This window comes from Geotrypetes seraphini, chromosome 9 (genome assembly GCF_902459505.1).
Source record: "Geotrypetes seraphini chromosome 9, aGeoSer1.1, whole genome shotgun sequence".
Classification (NCBI taxonomy): domain Eukaryota; kingdom Metazoa; phylum Chordata; class Amphibia; order Gymnophiona; family Dermophiidae; genus Geotrypetes; species Geotrypetes seraphini.
The window spans coordinates 32,933,124-32,955,541 of NC_047092.1; the positions used below are offsets into that span (position 1 = coordinate 32,933,124).

General features: G+C 45.8%; 1 protein-coding gene across 1 annotated transcript in view; it reads right to left on the reverse strand.

The window, feature by feature from the left end:
• SYPL1 (synaptophysin like 1) overlaps window positions 1–22,179 on the reverse strand; it is a 47,067-nt gene extending 24,888 nt beyond the window's left edge. Inside the window, exons 1-2 of the mRNA XM_033958966.1 lie at window positions 21,991–22,179; window positions 5,217–5,347 (exon numbers count right to left, since the gene is read on the reverse strand). Coding sequence (XP_033814857.1) covers window positions 5,217–5,347; window positions 21,991–22,059 — 200 coding nt within the window. The 5' untranslated portion in view covers window positions 22,060–22,179. The remainder of the gene's footprint in view (window positions 1–5,216; window positions 5,348–21,990) is intronic.
• Between the last annotated feature and the right edge of the window lie 239 nt (window positions 22,180–22,418).

Consider the following 22,418-nt stretch of genomic DNA (forward strand, 5'->3'; position numbering starts at 1 on the left):
ATGGTTCCAGAAGTTAACAGGATATTTTGGGGATGCACCATGATGTTCAAACTGTGCTTGCCAAAATTAAATCTGACAAAGCAGAACACCACACCTGCGCGGATCAGGCAGAAAAGAAAATCGGCTCCTCACCAGAGATCTGCAGGGGATTAGAGTGGACTTGGGAAAAGAATCTGTGACTTCTGCAAGTTATATGCAAGATCAAAGAGAGGACTTTGAACATAGATCTCACGGAAACAATCTGCGTTTCAAAAGAATCCCAGAATTGGTTATATATAAAGACTGAGTCAGTCATCAAAGGTATTTATGCTGAGATTATGAAGGAAGAACCTAAACTTGCACTCTGATTTTACTATCTTGCGGGCCCATCGAGATCTTGGCCAACTGTGTGAAGGATTCCCAAGAGACACAGTAGTTTGCTTTGCAGACTACTCTTACTAAAGAACAGGTTTTGAGAAGGGACTGTCAGTTAAAGGAACTTCAATAGAAGGAGTTTGAATTTGCAGTTTATTAGGGTTTTGGCCACTGTGAGAACAGGCTACTGGGCTTGATGGACTATTGGTCTGACCCAGTAAGGATATTCTTATGTTCTTATGTCTTAGCATGGTCCACTTTACTCAAAAGGCACTCCCCTACAAGAGGTTATTTAACTTTTGCATGCTGGTGGCTACAAGTATAAATGGCTTTTTCCCTCTGCATTATGATCACGGTGGCAGGGAAATCACCCAAAGTCAAGAATGCGGATAAGGATTGGATAGCACTTAAAGATCTTGGCTGCAATAATTTACCTGTCACCTTCACCACATATTGCACAAGTGAGAGACTCTGTATGGCAAAACGTTTTTGGGATAATATGCTGGTTTTATCAGCTGGCCTTTTTATAAGATAATCTTTGTGTATTGTGTGATGTGAGAATGATTCAGGATGGTATGAATGTTTGTAATGGATGTGTGTTCGTTTTATATCTTCTGACTGCCATTTTGACAGGATGTCTTTCTCCTCCAGGAGTTGCTGATCCAGGAGATAGGTGATCAGCATTTTTCAATGCATGGGATTTGGGGGGAGGGGAGGGATGTGAGCATTCAGTTTATCTGTTCCTCCCAATTTTGGTGGGTTGGGTATTGGTAAGGGCTTCTACTCTATCCTCATCCTTCTCAATCTGTCTGCCGCCTTTGATACTGTTGATCATCGCCTACTCCTTGACACACTGTCCTTGTTGAGATTCCAGGGTTCTGCCCTTCCTGGTTTTCTTCCTATCCCATCGCACCTTTAGTGTATGCAATGGTAGTTCCTCCTCCATAGCCTTCCCGCTATTGATTGGTGTGCCTCAAGGCTCTGTCCTGGGACCACTCCTTTTCTCAATCTACATTTGCTCACTTGAAGTGCTGATCTCCCACGGCTTTCGGTATCACCTCTATGCTGACTACTCCCAGATCTATCTCTCTGCACTAAACATCTCTACTGAAACCCAGTCCAGAGTCTCAGCCTACCTGTCCGATATTGCTGCCTGGATGTCTCACTGTCATCTAAAATTGAATATAGCTAAAACAGAGCTGCTCATCTTCCCGCCTAAACCCACCTCTCCACTTCCCTCATTCTCCATCTCTGTGGACAATACTCTCATCCTTCCTGTTTTGTCTGCTTGTAATCTCAGGGTCATCTTTGACTCCCCTCTCTCTCCTTCACCGCCCAGATACAACATATTGCTAAAACCTGTCACTTCTTCCTCTATATTACCACCAAAATCCGAACCTTCCTCTCTGAACACACTGCCAAAACACTTATCCATGCCCTAATCATTTTACGCTTAGACTACTGCAACTCATTACTCTCAGGCCTTCTGCTTAGCCATCTCGCTCCCCTCCAATCCTTCCAGAATTCGGCTGCACAACTCATCTTCCAGGAGAGCCACTTTACTCACATTACCCCTCTCCTAAAGTCACTTCATTGGCTTCCCATCCATTTCCAAATACAATTCAAATTCCTTTTACTTACCTACAAATGCACTCACTCAGCTGCCCCTCAATCTCTCTTCACTTATCTCCCCCTATGATCCCCAAGCTACCCGAATCCTTACAGTGGGCTCTGTCTCTGGAAGTGTTCAAGGCTCAGTTAAAAGCCCACCTCTTTGAAAGTGCTTTTGATTCCTAACTCTTCTCACCTTAGGTTCTGCATCCCCAACCCTTTATGTCATGTCTGTCTATCCAAGTTAGATTGTAAGCTCTTCTGAGAAGGGACCGTCTATAAATGTCAAAACATATAGTGCTGCGTACGCCTTTCAGCACTATATAAGTAAGCAGTAGTAGTAGAGGGAATGCTAAAAATGTCTATAAGCTAGTTATTGGTTCCCAGAATATCAATGGGCTTATTAATGCAGGGAAGCGGAGTAGGGTATTTTGGGAACTTAGGAGTCTCAAGAGGGATGATATTTTGTTATAAGAAATCCATCTCTAAGCTCAGAACTCAGATCTTGAGATACAACATGTTTGAAAGGGTATTCACCCATCACCATAAAAAGAAATCCAATACAGGGAGGGTTGCAGTTTGATGTCAAAGCTCAATTTATAGACCCAGAAGGCTGATGCTTGGCTCTATATGGTCTTTAACATGGTAAAGAGTTGACATTGGTTAATCTCTATTTACCCAATACTAGGCAAGATAAGTTATTTTGGGCAGTGTAAGCTCAGCTGCTAAATTTTGAGAAGGGGGGTATTTTGGGTGGTAAACTTAATTTGAGCCCAGATGATCAGTTGGACCATTTCAAGGGGAATGATGAATATAATAAAACTAAAAGAAAAGGCCTTTATTAGACTTTATGCACCAATTGGAATTGGTTGACAGCTGGAGACTTCTACATGGAACGCAGAAAATCACACTTTTTACTCACATGCTAATGAGATCTACACTCATATAGACTGTCAGGTCCCGCCGTAACTTGTGGGGACAGGTGGCAGATGCAGAGATATAATCCATTTGCATATCGGACCATATCCAAGTATGGGTAGCTTACTCTAGTTTGGGAAGGCCCAAGGAGATGGGATTCTGGTGTCTCGATGAATCTCTTAGATATGGAAATTTATGATGATATTTGCTTCATGATCCCACAATATCTAGAAACTAATCATACTGGGGAGGGTATCCTTTGGGATGCCCTTAAGGTGGTAGTTAGAAGCACCTTAATTAAGTGGGGTCCTGCAGAAAGAAAAGGAAGAATCAGGCTTCTTTGCAACTTCAAGCACACCTAATCCGTTTAGGGGAAAAAAAAAACAACAACCCAAAAAACCATAAAACAAGCCCAGATCCCCACATACTACAGGAGCTTTAACAAAATAAGGAAGGCTTTAAGTCATTTGCAAATAGAGGAGGTGGATTCTGCATGGCAAAGGTGGCAGCAGAAATTTTTTTGAATTTAAAAACAAGCCATGCCCTATGTAGGCTATTATTTGAAAGCACGCAGTAATACTTCCCACATACAGAAATTTAAAAAGAGGTGGGGGATAAGATGTTATATACTGATGACACCGTGTTCAGCGCTTTTTTTTTTTTTTTTTTAGTATAATGCTACTTTGTACAGGCAGGAACAAACAAGCACATCAGAAGATATTCCTGCATTTTTGGCTTCAGTATAGCTTCAGCGGTTTTCTGAAGCTGATAGAGAGAGGCTACATGAGCTTATCACTTTGGTGGATATTACTAACACCATTAAGAATTTAAAATTATGAAAGCCCTTAGCTTGGATAGCTTTTCAGGTCCTTTCATAAGAAATTTATAGGGGAACTGGGGAATTATTGCAGCGGGTACGCAATAGATTTTTGGAAGGGTGCACCCTCTCCCTGTCTATGCAGGAAGCGAGTATTTCAGTATTAACAAAATCAGTAAAGGACTCCAGTCTGTAGCTCCTATCATCCCATTTCACTGCTAAATGTAGACTAACATTTTTGCTAAAATTTTGGCAGACAGATTGTCCACAGTATTACCAGGACTTGTTCATGCTGATCAATCGGGATTTATACATAGGAGACAGGTGGGGGATAACATCCGTCAACACCTTCCATTTGCTTTGGGAGGTTCAGGACACCCAGCTGAATACTATTTTACTTTCTATAGACATGGAAAAAGCTTTTAATAGGGTGTGCTGGGTCTTCCTGTGGCAGATGTTGGAGCCAGTCAGCTTGGGGGAGAAGTTCTGTACTGGTATAAAAGCTATGTATGAGGCACCCTGAGGCTAGTATCCACGTAAAAGGGTCCTACACAGCCCCCTTTTTGGATTGGGCGAGGACAAGACAGATGTTGCCTCTCTCCCCTGTTTGGAGCCTATCCACTAATCCACATGTGAGGGGAATACAGATAGGGGTGGTTGAACATAAAATAGAATAAATTATTATCTGCAAAGCTATATCCAGCAGCCTAGACCAACTTTGCCTATACTTCTCCATGAATTTGGAGACTATTATAAACTGATGTGCACATGTACTTACCAACTTTACACACAAACATTTACACCCACTCAAGTAGGCATAAATATCAGCTCCTGTATTCAAGCTTGATTTCTATCAGACTAGTATTGGCACCTAGATGTCTTTGTAAGACAGCGTCAAAATTGGCACCTCTCAATTTAGGCATCATATAAACTCTAGAAACTAGAGGCCAACCGAATTTCAGTTTTGGCACCAAGACCAGCCCCGATTTGGGTTTCTGCTGAAAACTAAGTTTCCAAGTTTATTAAAAGTTTATTATCCCGTACCTAGGGGGTTGCCTTCAGGGCAGCTTGCAATCTAAAAACATCCCCCATAACCCCCTCAGGTTGCCCACAGAAGTAGACACCTCCCCCCCCCCCCCAAGCTTACCTTAAGCAGCCCTGGTGGTTTAGTGGTCTCTTCAGGGGGCAGGAATGAAGCCCATGCCCCGGTGTCTCTGCTCAGTGGAAATGGTGGCTGAAAGAGTGGGCTTCGATCTTGCCCCTTGAAGAGGCCACCAGACCATCAATGCATGTTAAGGTGAGCCTGGGGAAGGCCTACGGATAGTCAGGCAGCCCAAGGGAGGGGGATGCTGTGGCAGAAGCAGCAGCAGATCTGTTTTCTGCAGGCAGACAGGACGATTTTGGTTTCAGCTTAGCTCCCAGCTGAAACTGAATGGAAAATTTTGGCCATAGATTCGGGTTTAGTCTGCCTCTAGAAACTCACATACTTACATTATAAAAAGCAGAGAACACTCACCTAAATGGGTATCCAAAGGTTGCTGTAAGAGTAACATTGCTACTCATCACTGTTCTATTTTGGCATCCAATATATATCGTAGTGTGGCCACTATAACCTCCACAGGTGGCAAATGCAAATATGGAAAAAATCTATTAAAAGACAACACAGATATACAGTGTAAAAAAAAAAAAAAAACCACACATTTTATAATATGTAGAACTTAGATCTGTCAATGAATTTAAATTGCCAAGCTACAGGCATACATCCCCTTTCCTCTAATTATAATTAATTATTTCCTTTTCAACAAAAGAAAATGGGAACCATAATACATAAAAAATCAAAGAGCTACAAAAGTTGGATGAGACACTACAGTATCAGGATGAACATATACATAGCAGCAAATCTTGACTGTAGAAACCACACTGGTTACCTATGCAACAAAGAATGCAGTTTTAAGATTGATGCGATTATACATCAGACATTATATCTTGCTTCCCCAAAGATCTTACAAGAATTCTTTGAGATCTATAAACCGAGAAGAGAGCTTAGAGATATAAATGGGATGAAATTAAGTTTAGCAGGTAGAATGTCGATTATGCAGGCTAGGATCAGAGCATCAATGATATCCGTGGCTGGCATAGAACTATGGAATGCCTTGCCTGGTATCCTGCGGTTTTGTATGGGGAGGATGAATTTTAAGAAAATGCTAAAAACTCAATTATTTGCCAATGCCTTCTTATGTTAAGGTATATTTCAATTGATAATCGCCTTTTAGAATTTTTCTGACAACAATGTATGATTTAAAGCTTGCTTGTATTTCTGAATTGATTGAATTTGTGCTCTATCTCCGTTTATAACAGGGATGATTAATGATGTTGTTTAGACATGTCTATGGGTCATTCCATGTCAAGTGGACCAGGAGCCCACACTCAACCCCCTTGAAATACAACCAAATTTTACAGGGGTGTTGTCTAGGGTCTCAAATGAAACTCTGCATAATTTTTGGTCAGGAGCTAGGTGTGGTTGAACAAAAGCAATCAATCCACTTGCATGCCTCGTGTGACCTAAAACGCCAACTTTGCTTAAGCACTACGGCAGAAGGAAACTACCTAGGAGTCTGAAATTTTGCAGTTTGGTACAACACCTTGGGGCAAGTTTCTGTGCCAAGTTTGAAATCTTTTGCAAACGTGCTTCCATTTCTACAGGTCAGTAAAGTAGGCAAAAAAATTCACAAATTAAAATTTTTGGCACAGTCTGGCTCCATACTGCTACTGGTTGGCAAGTCAGCTAATGGTACAACTTTACCAGCAGACATATACCTTGAGGAACTTCCAAGATTTGTAATATGAGCTTTTACAGTCAAGTGAAGCTGAAGATATAACCATCCAAAAAATATTTTGAATCTGAAAAACTGAAAATTTTTACAGCAGGGACTTCAGATACTGCAAACAGAGGCGCCAGGGCTGGTTCCCAGCCTCAGTTCATTTGGGTTGCCTAGAATGCCCCCTCCACCGGAGGAAGCACAAACCCTGAGAGTCCATCATCTTCCACCTCGGGGGCAGCAGCAGCAACTCATGCAGCAGATAATTTGGATGCTGGCTAATAGTGATTCTCAGGTGCAAAATCCAGAAGTGTGCTTCCAACAGCAGCTGGAGCATCTGAACGCCATGGGCTTTATCAACCAGGAGGCTACCTGCAGGCCCTGATAGCCACCGGTAGAGACATCAATACAGCCATCGAGAGACTGCTGGGCACCCAGCCTTCCTAAAGTCACAATCTGCCTCACTGGACATGCACACAACCACCTCAATCCATCTGCCAGCAGCCATTGCTTGTGTTTCAGGCTTCAGCCCTCGTTGCCATATCTCTTAAGTTAAGACTGCAGGTTGTTTCCGAGTCTGGACGTTAGCAAGTGGCCAGCAGAGATCCAAATCTCTCTTCCCTCCCCCCCCCCCTTCCCCAGTGTGTATGTCAGATGCTCTTCCTCTGTAGAAAACCTACTCTTAACCTCAGTCCTGGTATTCTGAATTTGTTTTCATTCTAACTATATCGGTTGTCTCCAACTATAGACCAATAGCAGCAATTCCTTTTTTGTTAAGCTGATGGAAGGTTTAGTTCATTTAAAGTTAATGGACCATTTGGATCATACATCTCAATCAGGATTTTGTCCAATTTATAGCACTGAAACAGTACTTGCCTTATTGCTAGATGATTTGTACAACCTGTTTAATATAGGCCTTAGTACTTCAATTTGATCTAAACAGTGCATTTGATCTTGAAGACCACAAAATATTACTTAGCTGTCTGGATGCAATTGGAATATCAGGTCCAGTATTTCAATGGTTTACAAAACTGTACTTATCAGATTCGATTTGAAGATAAATATTCAAGTAAATGGAATAATCCATTTGGTGGTCCACAGGGTTCCCCTCTTTCCCTTTTGTTGTTTAATATCTACCTAGCATCTTTATGATCCAGCCTAGCTACCTTGGAAATTAAACTTTATAGATATGCGGATGACACAACCATTATAATTCCTATTTCTTCTTTACTATCATAATCTATACATTTTATATCTTCAGCAATTTCCACTGTAGAGCAATGGATGACAGAATTTAAGATGAAGCTCAATCCAGACAAAACAAAATTCTTCTTAGCTACTCCTTCCAAGAAGATCAAAGAGTCTTTAACATTGAATGGAATTCTATATCTAATTAATTCAACTATTAAAATCTTAGGAGTAAATTTAGACCAAAATTTGTCACTAATGGGCTAGTTAAACGTTTTTCCATGTTGTGGAAATTGTGATCAAATCTTACTTTGATTTTACTTCTTTTAGATTACTGTAATATAATTTACTTAGCTGGTCTTCGAAAGAATCTCAGTACGATGCATATTATTCAAAATACAGCTGCTCAATTAATTTTCAATTTTAAAAAGGCTGATCACGTGTCACCATATTACTGGAAATTACATTAGCTTCTACTGGAAGCAAGAGTGATACAGTATTTAAATTTGGAAGTGTATGCTATAAAGCAATGCACACAGTCTTTCACCTAGCTATCTTGTTGACCATTTTATATTTGCAGAAACTTGGCGATCATTAAGAAATTTAACTTTTTTGCCTTCCCTTCAGTAAAAGGTTGTGTATATAAAAGATATTTGAATGGGTTGCTATCCTTCCAGGCCGGAGTATGGGATAAGAATTTCAGAAATTTTGAAAACTATTAAAAACTTATTTACAAAATTAAGTTTACAAGAATTTATCATTCTACTGTAGAGGTCTGCACGGGAACGAGGATCGCGGGAATCCCGCGAGTCCCCGCAGAAATCCCCCCTAACCCACGGGACTCCCAAAGGGACCCCTGTCTGGCCCACGGGACTCCCACAGGGACCCCCCTCTAGCCAACAGGACTCCCATGGGGATGGAAGGCTTTGGAAGCAGGGTTCGTCCATATAATATAATGGACACGTCAGCCTTAGTAAAAGAGGGGGGTTTATAAGTTAATTACCTGAACAGAAAACAAAAAAAGGGTTCCACCAAAGATTCCACAAGGAAAACAGCAGCGCAAACACAAAAGAAACTGTGGAATTGATGATCCTGTCAGAAGTAATTGCTGCTTTTTATGGGGACGGGCAGGGATGGAGGTGATTCCTTGCGGGGATGGGTGGGGATGGAGAGGATCCTGGCGGGGACGGGTGGGGACAGAGAGGATCCTGGCGGGGACGGGTGGGGACAGAGAGGATCCTGGCGGGGACGGGTGGGGACAGAGAGGATCCTGGCGGGGACGGGTGGGGACAGAGAGGATCCTGGCGGGGACGGGTGGGGACAGAGAGGATCCTGGCGGGGACGGGTGGGGACAGAGAGGATCCTGGCGGGGACGGGTGGGGACAGAGAGGATCCTGGCGGGGACGGGTGGGGACAGAGAGGATCCTGGCGGGGACGGGTGGGGACAGAGAGGATCCTGGCGGGGACGGGCGGGGATGGGTGGGATTTCTGTCCCCGTGCAACTCTCTATTCTACTGTGCCTGTACAGTTTCTTTTAACTTGTTAACCGCATCGAATTGCGAGGTCCTGTGGTATACAAATAAATTTTTATGTTATGTCCAACCTAGTATGGTAGTTCTTATGTTAAGACTAACAGATGTTTACATCTGGTTTAGCGCACGAATCAGCAGCACTATGATTCCTCTGATGTACATAAATTCCACACAAAACTATGCTAAAGTTTAGCATTGAGTAGCACCTATTACATCAGGGATTTAATGTAAGCCAGTTTCTAAAATTTTCATTCAATCTGGATTACCCAGATGTTGTGAACCAGATTTTCAGAAACATGGCATCTTTTCCATCAGCTTCTCAAACCTCTTTGTATAACCATGCCACACCTCCGATTCGTTTACACTAGCTTCCAATTCATTCTTGAATTCTGTTTAAATTAGCTTCCATTATTTTTAAAATATTTGATGGTTCTTGTCCCAAATATCTGATTAGTTTAATTCTCATTTCCAGGAGTTTGTAGGTCTTCACACACCTTGATTTCTCATTTATTATATAATTTATATTACCATTCAGTACATGGTGTTCGCTGTAAGAATATACCAACACATTCTCACTGTGAGATCAAATCTCGGTGCTGCTCCTTGTGACCCTGGGCAAGTCACTTAATCCTCCAGTGCCCACTACTTTGAAATGCCAAAGTGACAAAAAGGCAGTTTACAAATCCCCATTCCCTTTCCCTAACTATAAGTCAATCCAGTTTTGGAACTCTTTACCTATTTGAGAGCTTTGAATTCTTCTGTAAATCTTTTAAGAAGTACTTGTTTAGAAAACATCTAAGTTAATATAATATTTTCAACAGTGATCCTTTTTTCTTTTTTTGTGATCTGCTTTGAACCTTTTATTAGAGAGTTGCCAGAATACAAGCACCCTTTAACATTTCAGTAACTATAATTCAGAGGGCCCCCAGATGATTAAAACAAAATAGTTCATCGCCCCCTCTCTCAATCTACTTCCTTCTCCCTTACTCAAAGCAGAAAGGTGATGGCAGTTACAGAGGGAGCAGTCAATAAGTTAGTGTGAACTCATAGACCTTAGTACTGATTTCTAGTTTAATAGGAAATTTACCCTGAATGTTCACTGTCTCACAGGCCCCACTGCTAGAGAGATGTAAAAATGTAAATTCTTTATTCAGAAGCAAGTAGCCTCCTAATGGAGCAACCATAAATTTCCAACTTCAAATTTCTTATAATTTCTTTTCAGTCAAATATGCCCATCAGAAATTTTGACCTATTCTATCACATTTCAACTTCAACATTTGAGGGCATCTTTTGAATAAATAGCTCACCTTAAGTCTTGCATCAAGATTGCAATGTGGTTTAGATTGGAACTTAGTTCTGGCTCATCCTATATACAAAATCTCTTCTTCAGTTACTCCAGTCAGTTTAAGTTTGCTGTATTACTACAGAACCTATGAAGGAAAAGGTGTATCCTTCTTGCTAATTTTAGTCTCACCAGATTGGTCTAGAACTTGTGGGTGTTGTGTCCACCCACTGCTGATGGAGACAGAAATCACAATAGTTCCACGTAATTCATCCCTTAAGGGCACTGTACATGTAGAGATAATTGTATATCAGCTGTTAAAGTACATCATTACTTTTGGTTGAGTTGTTAAATATAGTAAAAGAAACTGCAGAAAGACCATTTGTTGTCTAATGTAGCAAAGGATTGAAGAAGATAACAGCTGAAAAAAATTAACAAAACTAATCTATTAAGACAAAAAGATTATAAAAATGTTAAAGTGTTGGCCAAAGGCCAGGTAGGAAGTTGGTATATTACAGTGAAGTAAGAGGAGGCTAAGGCATACACTTCTCCCTCTGTATTCACTGTGATAGACCCGCAAATAATTTTTTTATATGTTATTCGCTGTTTTTTATTACAAACCATCATGAATATGGTGAAACCGCGAACAACATGGTGGGAGACCTGGCCTGTTCCTGAAGGAGAGGCAAACCACGGTGAAGAAAGTGCTGGGAATCAGCGATTTTCTCTGTAAACGCTTCGATCAGCAATTTCTCTATGCAAGCTGACGTCATTTGGGGGGGAGGGGGGGAACCAGCAAGCTAAAAACCGTGAATAATCGAAACCGCAATTGCTGAAACCGCGAATACGGAGGGAGAAGTGCACTTGTTGACTAAAAATATGTAGCAAAGCTAGAATACAACAGTGAAATGAATGAATGGTCACCCTGTTGTAGAAAAATCAATATTCTACAAACAAATGAATGAAGAACAACCTGGCAGATCAAATTTGTATCTAGCCAAAAGAATAAGAACAGATCAGTAGAAAGAAAGAAAGAGGTAAAGGCTAGAAGGTTAAAATAGTTGACAATCTGGAGATGTGCCAAGGTTAGGTTTCTGAACTAATTTGATGAAACTAAAAGGGAAGAAAATTAGTAGGTAAAGATTATTTTTCCTAACTTATCTTTACTAGACCAGTACAGAATTTGTGAGATATAGCAAAGCACTTTAGAACAAGGGAGGAACCATGAAATGATTGACAGAAATTTATTGCTCCAAGAACTGAAATAGCAGAAAATAACAGAAGAATCATGGGGGGGTTTTTCAGAAAAACACTAAGCATCTGATCCACCCTTCTGAGGGATAGCTAAGACATACAGCCTTCAACACAAAGAGAAAGACATAAGTTCACGGCTCAGGCCCACTATGTGCTTCTGCCACCGGGGCTTGAAGAAGGAGGGCTTTGCAGCTCAGGACCACTGCCACGCTGGTGCTTCGGGGCAGGAGGGAGGGGGGTTTGTAGCTGCTTGGTGGCTTAAGGGAGGGGGGATTTATGGCTCAGGATGCTGCTGCTGATGCTTTGGGGGACATTTTTTTTTTACACCGGTGATTTTTTTTTGCCGGTTGTGTGAGAGTCCTGGTTAACTGAGGCTCTACTGTATTTTATTTCACAGGTAGAGCTACTGCCCCCAAAGATTATATTAGCATGCGCTGCTGCTCTTCCACTGTAGTCAAACAGGTTGCATAGTCTAAGAATATAAGAACAGCCATACTGGGTCAGACCAATGGTCCATCTAGCCTAGTTTTCTGTTTTCAACAGTGGCCAATCCAGGCCACAGTACCTGGCAGAAACACAGAGTGGCAACTTTCCATTCTACCAATTCAGGGCAAGCAATGGCTTCTCCTATATCTGTCTCAATAGCAAACTATGGACTTTTCCTCCAGGAACTTGTCCAAACCTTTCTTAAACCCAGCTATGCTAACCGCTGTAACAATATCCACTGGCAACGAATTCCAGAGCTTAACTATTCTATGAGCAAAAAAATATTTCATCCCATTTGTTTTAAAAGTATTTTCATGTAATTTCATTAAGCGTCTACAATGACACCCAGATCTTTTTCTTGGGTGCTGACTTGAGAACTTATCTGAAAGTTTGAGCACTTCTCTCAAAACTCCTCTGAAAGAAAATTATCAAAAATGGCCCAGTCTGTAAAGCACAGTTACTTACCGTAACAGGTGTTATCCAGGGACAGCAGGCATATATTCTCACATGTGGGTGACGTCATCTACGGAGCCCCAGCGCGGACAGCTTTTCAAGCAAACTTGATTGAAGTTTCAAGTTTGCTATGCTGCACCACGCATGTGCATGCCTTCTTGCCCACTAGAGGGCGCATCCCCACCTCGTGGTCCTCAGTTCCATAGCCAGCAAAGAAGCCATCCCCGGGGAGGAGGGCGGGTTGTGAGAATATATGCCTGCTGTCCCTGGATAACACCTGTTACGGTAAGTAACTGTGCTTTATCCCAGGACAAGCAGGCATGATATTCTCACATGTGGGTGACCTCCAAGCCAACCAAAAAAGGGCAGGTAGGAGGATGGCAATTTAGGAAAACAGATTTCGCAAAACTGACTGGCCAAACCGGCCGTCACTCCTGGATAACGTATCCAGACAGTAGTGGGAGGTGAAAGTATGAACCGAAGACCAAGTGGCAGCCTTGCAGATATCCTCCACCGGAGTAGACCGGAGGAACGCCACAGAAGCTGCCATCGCTCGGACCTTATGTCCCGTGACCCGACCATGAAGCGCGAGACCAGCCTGAGCGTAGCAAAAAGAAATACAAGCAGCCAACCAGTTGGACAAGGTGCGCTTGGAAACAGGACGTCCCAACCGATTAGGATCAAAGGACAAAAACAATTGAGGAACCTTCCGATGAGACTTGGTGCGTTGAAGATAAAAAGCCAACGCCCTCTTACAGTCAAGCGTGTGAAGCGCCGCCTCCCCAGGATGAGCGTGGGGCTTCGGAAAAAACACCAGAAGAACAATTGGCAAAAATTTAGGATGGGTGCGAAGAACCACCTTGTCATGATGGAACACAGTAAAGGGCGGGTCCGCAACCAAAGCCTGCAGCTCACTAATCCGACGAGCAGACGTGAGCGCAAGTAAAAAGATCACCTTCCAAGTGAGAAACTTAAGAAGAGACTTGTCAATAGGCTCAAAAGGAGGTTTCATCAGCTGAGCCAAGACCACATTAAGATCCCAAACCACAGGAGGATTAACATTCACTAAACCCCTCATGAAACGAACCACCAGAGGATGAAGAGAGAGAGAACATCCCTCGAGATGCCGATGGAAAGCAGCAATAGCACTGAGATGCACCCGAATGGAAGTCGTCTTTAGCCCAGACTTGGACAAATGCAACAAATATTCCAGCACCGAGGACACCGGAACCGAACTCGGATCCAGATGGTGCGAGGAACACCAGGATGAAAATCTGGTCCACTTCTGGGAATAACAAAGCCGAGTCGAGACCTTGCGCGAGGCTTCCAACACCTCCCTGACCGACTGAGAAACAGAAACCGAAGTCAGGGGGAAAGAAACCAAGCCGTCAGATGTAATGACTGAAGATTGGGATGCAACAGCAAACCCCGACTCTGAGACAGCAGAGAGGGAAAAACAGGCAGAAGTAGAGGCTCCCTGGCACTGAGTTGAAGGAGCAGGGAGAACCAGTGCTGACGAGGCCAACGAGGCGCAATGAGAATCATAGTGGCTCTGGACGCCTTGAGATGAACCAACGTTCTCAAGATCAGAGGGAAAGGAGGAAACGCATAAAGGAACCTCCCTCCCCAGTCGAGAAGAAAGGCGTCGGCCTCAAGACGGTCCGGGGAGTACATCCGAGAACAATAGAGGGGCAGTTTGCGAGTCTCCGGGGAGGCAAACAGATCCACCTGAGGAGTCCCCCAGCGGTCGAAGACCTCGCGGAGAACTCGGGAGTTTAGCGCCCACTCGTGCGGCTGGAGAAGACGACTGAGTTTGTCGGCCAAACAATTCTTCTCTCCCTGAATGTAAACCGCCCGCAGGAAGATGTTCTGGGAGACCGCCCATTCCCAAAGGCGCAGGGCTTCCCGGCACAGGGACCAAGAGCCCATTCCTCCTTGCTTGTTCACATAATACATGGCCACCTGGTTGTCCGTCTGCACAAGGACCACCTAATCGTACAGCAGGTGGCAGAACGCTCGAGCCGCCAGAAAAATGGCACGAAGTTCTAAAACATTGATGTGACAACTCCGGTCCTCTGCCGACCATATACCCCGAGTCCGCAGACCGTCCAGATGAGCTCCCCACGCGTACTCCGAAGAGTCCGTGGTCAGGACCTTGCGATGCGGAGGAATGAGAAAGAGCAAACCCCCGGAAAGATTGGACGAGTTGGTCCACCAAAGGAGCGAGCGTCTCAAAGAAGGAGTCACAGTGATAGGGGAGGAGACAGGGTCCCGATCCTGACGCCACTGGGAGGCCAAGGTCCACTGAGGAAGCCTCAGATGCAAACGGGCGAACGGAGTGATATGGACTGTCGACGCCATGTGGCCCAGCAGAACCATCATGTGCTGCGCCGAAACTGAGGGCAGCAACGAAACCTGGCGACTCAAGCGAAGCAGGACCTCCAACCGTGGTGGGGGAGGAACGAACGGAGGTGAACCGTGTCCAGCACGGCCCCGATAAACTGAAGGGATTGAGTCGGGCACAACTGAGACTTGGGGAAGTTTACTTCGAACCCCAGACGTTAAAGGAAGATGATAGTCTGTCGGGTCGCTGAAATAACCCCTTCCTTGGAGGACGCCTTGATCAGCCAATCGTCCAGGTAGGGAAACACCTGCAGCCCCTGAGATCTCAGGGCTGCCGCAACCACCACCATACACTTCGTGAAGACTCGAGGGGACGAAGCCAGTCCAAAGGGGAGGACCCGATACTGGAGGTGCAACTCCCCCACCTGGAACCTGAGGAACTTGCGGAAGGCGGGATGCACCGGAACATGAGTATATGCTTCCTTCAGGTCCAGGGAGCACATCCAGTCCCCCGAGTCTAACAGAGGGTACAGGACTGGAAGGGACAACATACGAAACTTCTCCCGGACAAGGAACTTGTTGAGCCCCCGGAGGTCCAGAATGGGGCGTAAGTCCCCTGTCTTCTTCGGGACCAAAAAGTAACGGGAGTAAAACCCCCGTCCCCTTTGGTTCGGGGGCACAGGCTCCACCGCCTGAAGGCTCAACAAGGACCTGGCTTCCGACAGGAGAAGAGGAAGCTGGGCTCGACAGCCAAGAGAAGCCCCCAGCGGATGTTCTGGCGGCATGGCTAAGAAGTTTAATGAGTAACCCTCGGAGATGATCCGGAGCACCCAAGCGTCCGACGTGATCTCGGTCCAGGCTGGAAGAAAGGCTTGCAATCGGCCCCCGATAGGAAGGGGGTCCTTTGACAGTGCGGAGGGGGCCCGCCCCCAACCGCGCATCACGTCAAAAAGACGGAGCCGGTTTAGACGCCACATGGAAGATTGGCCAGACGTTCTTGCAAGTTCGGGTCCATATCCAGGGTCCGAAGCCATGCAAGACGGCGCATCGCCACCGCAAAGGCGGAAACACGCGAGGCCAACTCAAACGCATCGTAAACTGCGTGAAAAAGATAGAGACGCAGCTGAGACAAGTTGGCCATAAAGGTACCAAAATCCCCCTTATGGGAATCCGGCATGACCCCATAATACCTGGGCAACGCCTTCACCATCTGCCTTAAATAGGATGAGAAGGTGAATGCGTAATTAAGGACCCTGGCCGCCATCATGGAGTTTGAATAGAGGCGACGACCAAACTTGTCCAGGGTCCGTCCCTCCCGCCCGGGGGGGACCGCCGCCAAGACCCTAGAAGGTTGGGACTTCTTCAACGCCGACTCCACCAGCAATGACTGGTGGGACAGCTGCGCTTTATCGAAGCCCTTGCAAGGGACTGTGCGGTACTTCGACTCCATCTTTGATGGAACCGCTGTGACTGTAAGAGGGGAGTCCAAGTTCTTCAGGAAGGTCTGGTGGAGAACCTTGTTGAGAGGCAGCCGAGGAGACTAACTGGGGGGAGAGGGCAAATCCTGCTCCTCCAAAAATTCTTTCGTGTATTGCGACCCAGACGCCAGATCAAGGTCCAAAGCCCTCCCCATATCAAGCACAAATCTCGAAAAGGAGGAGGGCTTCGAAGGTGGAGAGGGAGACCGAGAAGCCCTCGTCGCCAAGAAAGAAGGGGAGGCCTCACGGGAGTAACGAGGTTCCTTACCCGTGCCAGACCCCGAGCCCCAAGAAGCCGCACCAAGCGACCTCGACGGGGTCGGGGACCGCCCATGCCCCGAGGAACCCTTGCGGGAAGTTCCCGGGGTATGGGGCACCGAGGCACGCCCCCTCCGTCTCGGCGAGGAGTCCCTCGAGTACTCAACCTCGGAGGAACGGAGTAGCCTCGGATTATCGAGGCGGAGCTCGGAGACCCGTAGGGTCTCTGCCCCAGTCGGCGAGGAGCGACCGCGTCGTCGAGGAGAGACCCGTTGACGTTTGGGCTTCCTCGACCGACGCTTCGCCCGAGGCCGACCCGAGGGCGAGTAACCCCGGGAGGACCTCGACGAGGACGAAGAGATCCTCCGAACCCTCCGCACCTTGTCCCGAGGCCGCACGCTCCACTCAGGCTGGTCGACCAAGGTCGAGAGCATGGTCGGGGCCGAGGCCGAAGCCCCCCCGGGGGCCAAAGTCGAGGGTACCGAGACCGAGGCAGCCGACGTCAGGGCAGCCGAGGGCGGCAGGAGGTGCTCGAGGGCACTGGACAGCTCCGAGGTAATGAGCGCACGGAGCAAGTCCTGAAAGGCCGGCACCCCCATCATGGCAGGTAAATCCGGGGCCGGCGGGTGCTCCCTCAAGGGCGACCTCAGTCTCGAGTATTCCCGCGGGGCACCCGACTTCGACGCTCGGGGCGGGGCCAAGGACGACCCACCCGCCTCCGTCGATGAGCCCGAGGATGGCTTCTTCGAGGCTGGAACAGAAGAAGGAAGTGAGGACTTACCCTTCGTCGACTTCGGGGTCGAGGACACAGGCTTCAACGAAGCGGGCTGTCGGGGCGAGGTCGAGGGAGACAAGGCCGAGGTCAAGGCCGTGGCCGAAGCCGAGGCCGACGTCGAGGCCTTCCCGGCCACGGGGTCCACAGCAAAGAGCTCCGCCATACGAGCGCGACGTCGGCGGAGGGCCCTTTTCTGAAAAGTAGAGCACCGAGCGCAGGAGTCGGTCGGGTGCTCAGGACCCAGACAAAGTAAGCACCACCGGTGAGGATCGGTGATCGAAAGAAGTCGATCGCACCGGGTGCACTTTTTAAAGCCCGTCAAGGGACGGGACATGGACACAAAAACCGGCCGGGAACGAACGAGGTCCCGCGGCCGCGGCTACCAGGAGCCCCCGGAGCCGAACAAAAAATCCTTTTTTTTTTTTCCCCGACGAAAACTTAAACAAAAACAAAGAAAAAAGCAAAGTAAGCACAGCAACCGAGAAAGAAACACTCAGCCGCGGTGTCAGAAGGCTAAAATAGAAGAGCACAAATTCCACAGGGCTTCTGGCTCCGCGGAAAAGACTGAACTGAGGACCACGAGGTGGGGATGCGCCCTCTAGTGGGCAAGAAGGCATGCACATGCGTGGTGCATCATAGCAAACTTGAAACTTCAATCAAGTTTGCTTGAAAAGCTGTCCGCGCTGGGGCTCCGTAGATGACGTCACCCACATGTGAGAATATCATGCCTGCTTGTCCTGGGATAACAACAGTAGTAGCCACTAAAGAAACTAGCATGCCTCTTCTGGCACTCAGGAAGCAATTGTTTTGAGCTCCATAGGGGAAGCTGTCTGAAGAGAAGGTCTCCCTTGTAACTATACCACACAGGTTATATGCAGAAAATAAATCTTACATAGATATATTTATTTTTTGCAGTGGGTAAATTTTATAGAAGCTTCAAAGTGCAAGGAAATCAAACTGCTCTGTATTCCTGTTAATAAGTTTCTCAGCTAGAACTCCCCCGTGCTTAACTGGACCCATTTCACAAATGACCAAGAGCCAGCTTCAGATAATCCAATGTCCATCCTTAAGATGCACATCAACCTCAGGTAGCCCCTCACAGGAAAAGGGAGAATGAAAAAGGGGCTTTGGCTCCATCCAAGCATTTCCCAGACTATTATTCTGCTTCAGCCTTTGAAACAGAGAACGACACGGGAATGGGTACCCATGGATAACCGCAGGATGGGAACGGGAACACACTGTGACCCCGTGTCATTAGCTTGAAACTAGCCTTAAACAGGCTGTTCCAACTAGATGGAACAGCATCTATAAAATGCTAGTATCAATATGTAAAAACTTAACACATCTTAGAGAACTGGCAGCTGAAAAACTGCAGAAGCTACTTTTGGATTTAAAAGACATTATTTTTGACTTGTCTGCCTTTGATATGGCAACAAGGATCTGGTCAGACTCTTACCACTTGCAACATCCTTCCATCACATGCCCAGCTGCTCAAGCATCTTAATGTTACTGCAACAGCTTCATCCATCATTGCTGGCATCAAAGAGCATTTCCATCATTTAATAGACACTTATTTTTCTGTTCCTCCACTACATAACATTGGTTCTCTTCTACACCCAAATCTGAAAGACAATCCAATTATCTTCCCAAATTATTTAAAAACACAGGCAACCAAATCTTTGGGAAGGTTATACAAAAGCCAGATCAAAATGGCTCTCTGAGCAGAGTTCCATTTGGATATGCAAAATGATTAATATTGAGTTGAAATCTATGCTTATTATATTTTTTTATAAGTAGTGACTTTTTTGAGAAATACAGATCAAAATGGAAGGCTCTATTTGTGATTTACAAACAGTTTTACAGAGCATGTGGGGGACGGGGCATGGGGCAGAGACAAATTTTGTTCCTGTGTCATTTTCTACTTTGAAAATGCTGAGAGGAAGATTAGCTCAACTTGACAGCAGCAAACTGGTTTAGAAGCCTGAAAGGTCTAATCACACCAGTACCTGCAAAGTGCAGTCACCATCTAATGGGGACAGAAAACCACTGAATCTCTTGACTAGAGTGCCCTTAATGGGCAAACTGTGATCCTGGGCAAGTCACTTAATCCTCCACTGCCCCAAGTACATAAGACAGAGTGTGAGCCCACTGGGCCAGAAAGGGCAAAATGCTTGAGTACCCGAATGTAAACCACATGGAACTAGTTGATTTTTTTTGTCTGTCCACCAGCAAAGGAGACAACAATACCCACAAGTTCTGGACTGGTCTGATGAAAACAATAAGGAAAATGCTATTAGAAACTAGGGTTCTTGATTACAATCATCAAGTTGTATAAAAGATAGATCCTTCTAGTGCAGAAGAATCATTGTTGATCAAGATTTTGAATCATTTACTAAACATTTTAACTTATGTTAAAATGTTAAGGATATAATAAATATAGTACAGATAACTAGAAGTAAGATCATGTGAGGAAACCATCACAGCAACACCCTAACTCTATATTTTAACACCCAACACCTTTACAGAAGCACATGTGAACCGCACTGAATTGTCATCAGTAGCGGTATAGAAGCTTACAATGTTTTCTCCCACCTCTGAGTTTAAAAAGTGCGATTCAATTTTGCCCGAGAAAATCTAAATAACAAAACATGAACATGAGATGTTCTACAATTCCTTTGTTGGGCGTGTAACGAAAACACAGAATAAGCAGATAACACACCGAGTATTCTGGTGGGCAAATTTGTGCTCCAGCTATAGATATGAAAAAATGAATGCCAATAGTTTGGGGCACAGTAATTTATTTAAATTGGTTTGGGGGCCTGTTGACTGGAGCAATGGTCTACTATTTGGCAGCTGAGCTTTAATGCCAAGAAGTGTAAAGTTATGCACCTTGGTAGCGGAAACCCTTGCAGATCCTATACTCTGAACGGTGAGACCTTAACTAGAACTGTTACAGAACGGGACCTGGGAGTAATCACTAGTGAAGATATGAAGGCTGCCAATCAAGTGGAGAAAGCTTCATCAAAGACTAGTCAAATGCTGGGTTGCATCCGGAGAAGTTTCGTCAGCCGAAAGCCCTAAGTGGTAATGCCGCTTTACAAGTCCTTGGCGAGACCACATCTGGAATACTGTGTTCAATTTTGGAGACCACATTATCAAAAGGATGTGCTGAGAATAGTCAGTTCAGAGATTGACCACTAGGATGGTCTCAGGACTCAAGGATCTCCCATATGAAGAACGTCTAGGTAAGTTACAGCTATACTCTCTCGAGGAACGCAGAGAGAGGGGAGACATGATAGAGACGTTCAAATATGTTGCTGGCCGTATGGAGGTGGAAGAAAACATCTTTTTCCTTACAGGACCTACGGTGACAAGAGGGCATTCGCTAAAAATATTTCATGGTGACACTAGGAAGTATTTCTTCACCGAAAGGGTGGTCGATCATTGGAATGATCTTCCACTTCAGGTAGTAGAGGCCAACAACATGCTCGATTTTAACAATAAATGGGATAAACATGTGGGTTCACTTCGAGGAAGTGCTTATGGAGGTGGGTTATTTGAGTGGGCAGACTTGTTGGGCCGACGGCCCTTTTCTGCCGTCATACTTTATGTTTCTATATATTACTTCACTATAGTAGGTCTTTGATTATGAGTCAGTTTTTGTTTATTTTTGTCCTAATTTTGACCTTCGAGTATTTACATTTGGGGTGGATGGAAGGGCATTATTAATTTGTGTAGGGTAAGGCTATTGGGAAAATCTATGTTTCTGTGTTTTATTGAGTAATCGGTGGGTGGGTGGGAGAAAATGATTTGGTTATGTATACAGTATTTGTAAGTTGAATATGCTTTTGTTGATTAATTGTACCTTATATAGCTATATGTTGCACTATTGCAGTTTGGAAAATCAATAAAGAATTAAAAATATATATATATGCTTGCAAGCGAGAGCCATGTAAACAGCAGCTTAAAAGAAGTTTAAAAAATATATATAAATATTTGAATTAACAAAACTTCTTGAGTAGTAACGCCCCTTTCCAACTCATCCACGAAAGAGCCAGAACCGAGACTACCGACACCTAAGCAGGGATACGGCAGTGACAGGAATAGAAGACCGGACTAGCCTCTCCCACCCGGGATCGTTCTGGGTCGGCCTCGAGGTGACGACGGCAGCAAGAGCCGCTCCCACCTTCCGCCCGCCGGAGCTCGTGATCCACCAGCCCAGCCACTCCGAGTAGGCCCCAGTCTCGGAACCAAACCTCCCGCTGCATCTCGCGGCCCTCTACCCCCCTCCCCCCACCAAAGTCTTCACACCCTCCCCTCCCCCACCCCGAGCGTCGGTGCCTTCCCACAGGTCTACTCGCCCCCTCGTCCTCCTCCTGCCACCAAACCCGGCGACAGCGCGCGCCTCTCTCTCTCACTCACCCACTGCAGCACTTTGATGAAGGCCAGCGGCTCCTTGAGCGGGGTGAAGTTCAGCTGCAGGCCCGTCATTCTCTGCACTGAAGGGAGACACGACGACGAAAGGCCGAGGCGGGCTGACAGAACGCGGCGGTGGCGACGCTCCACGAGCCCCTCCCCACCGTACCTGCGCGAACAGGGCGAAACACGGGAAACTCCGCCCACGGCGCCGAGGATAGGCTGTGTCGCTCGGGAAAACCCCGCCCCCGGGTCCGCAGCTCCTCCTCCCCCCCCCTCTTCCTCGGACTGGGGCTGTCTCCCTCTGGGAAAGCCCCGCCTCTAATTCTGGAAGTTCCTGCCCCTCCGGAGACGTCTCCGGTGACCCACGATTAGCTCCTCCCTCCGCTCGAGGGCTGAACTGTCATACCTCGGGTGACTCCTCCCCAACGTTC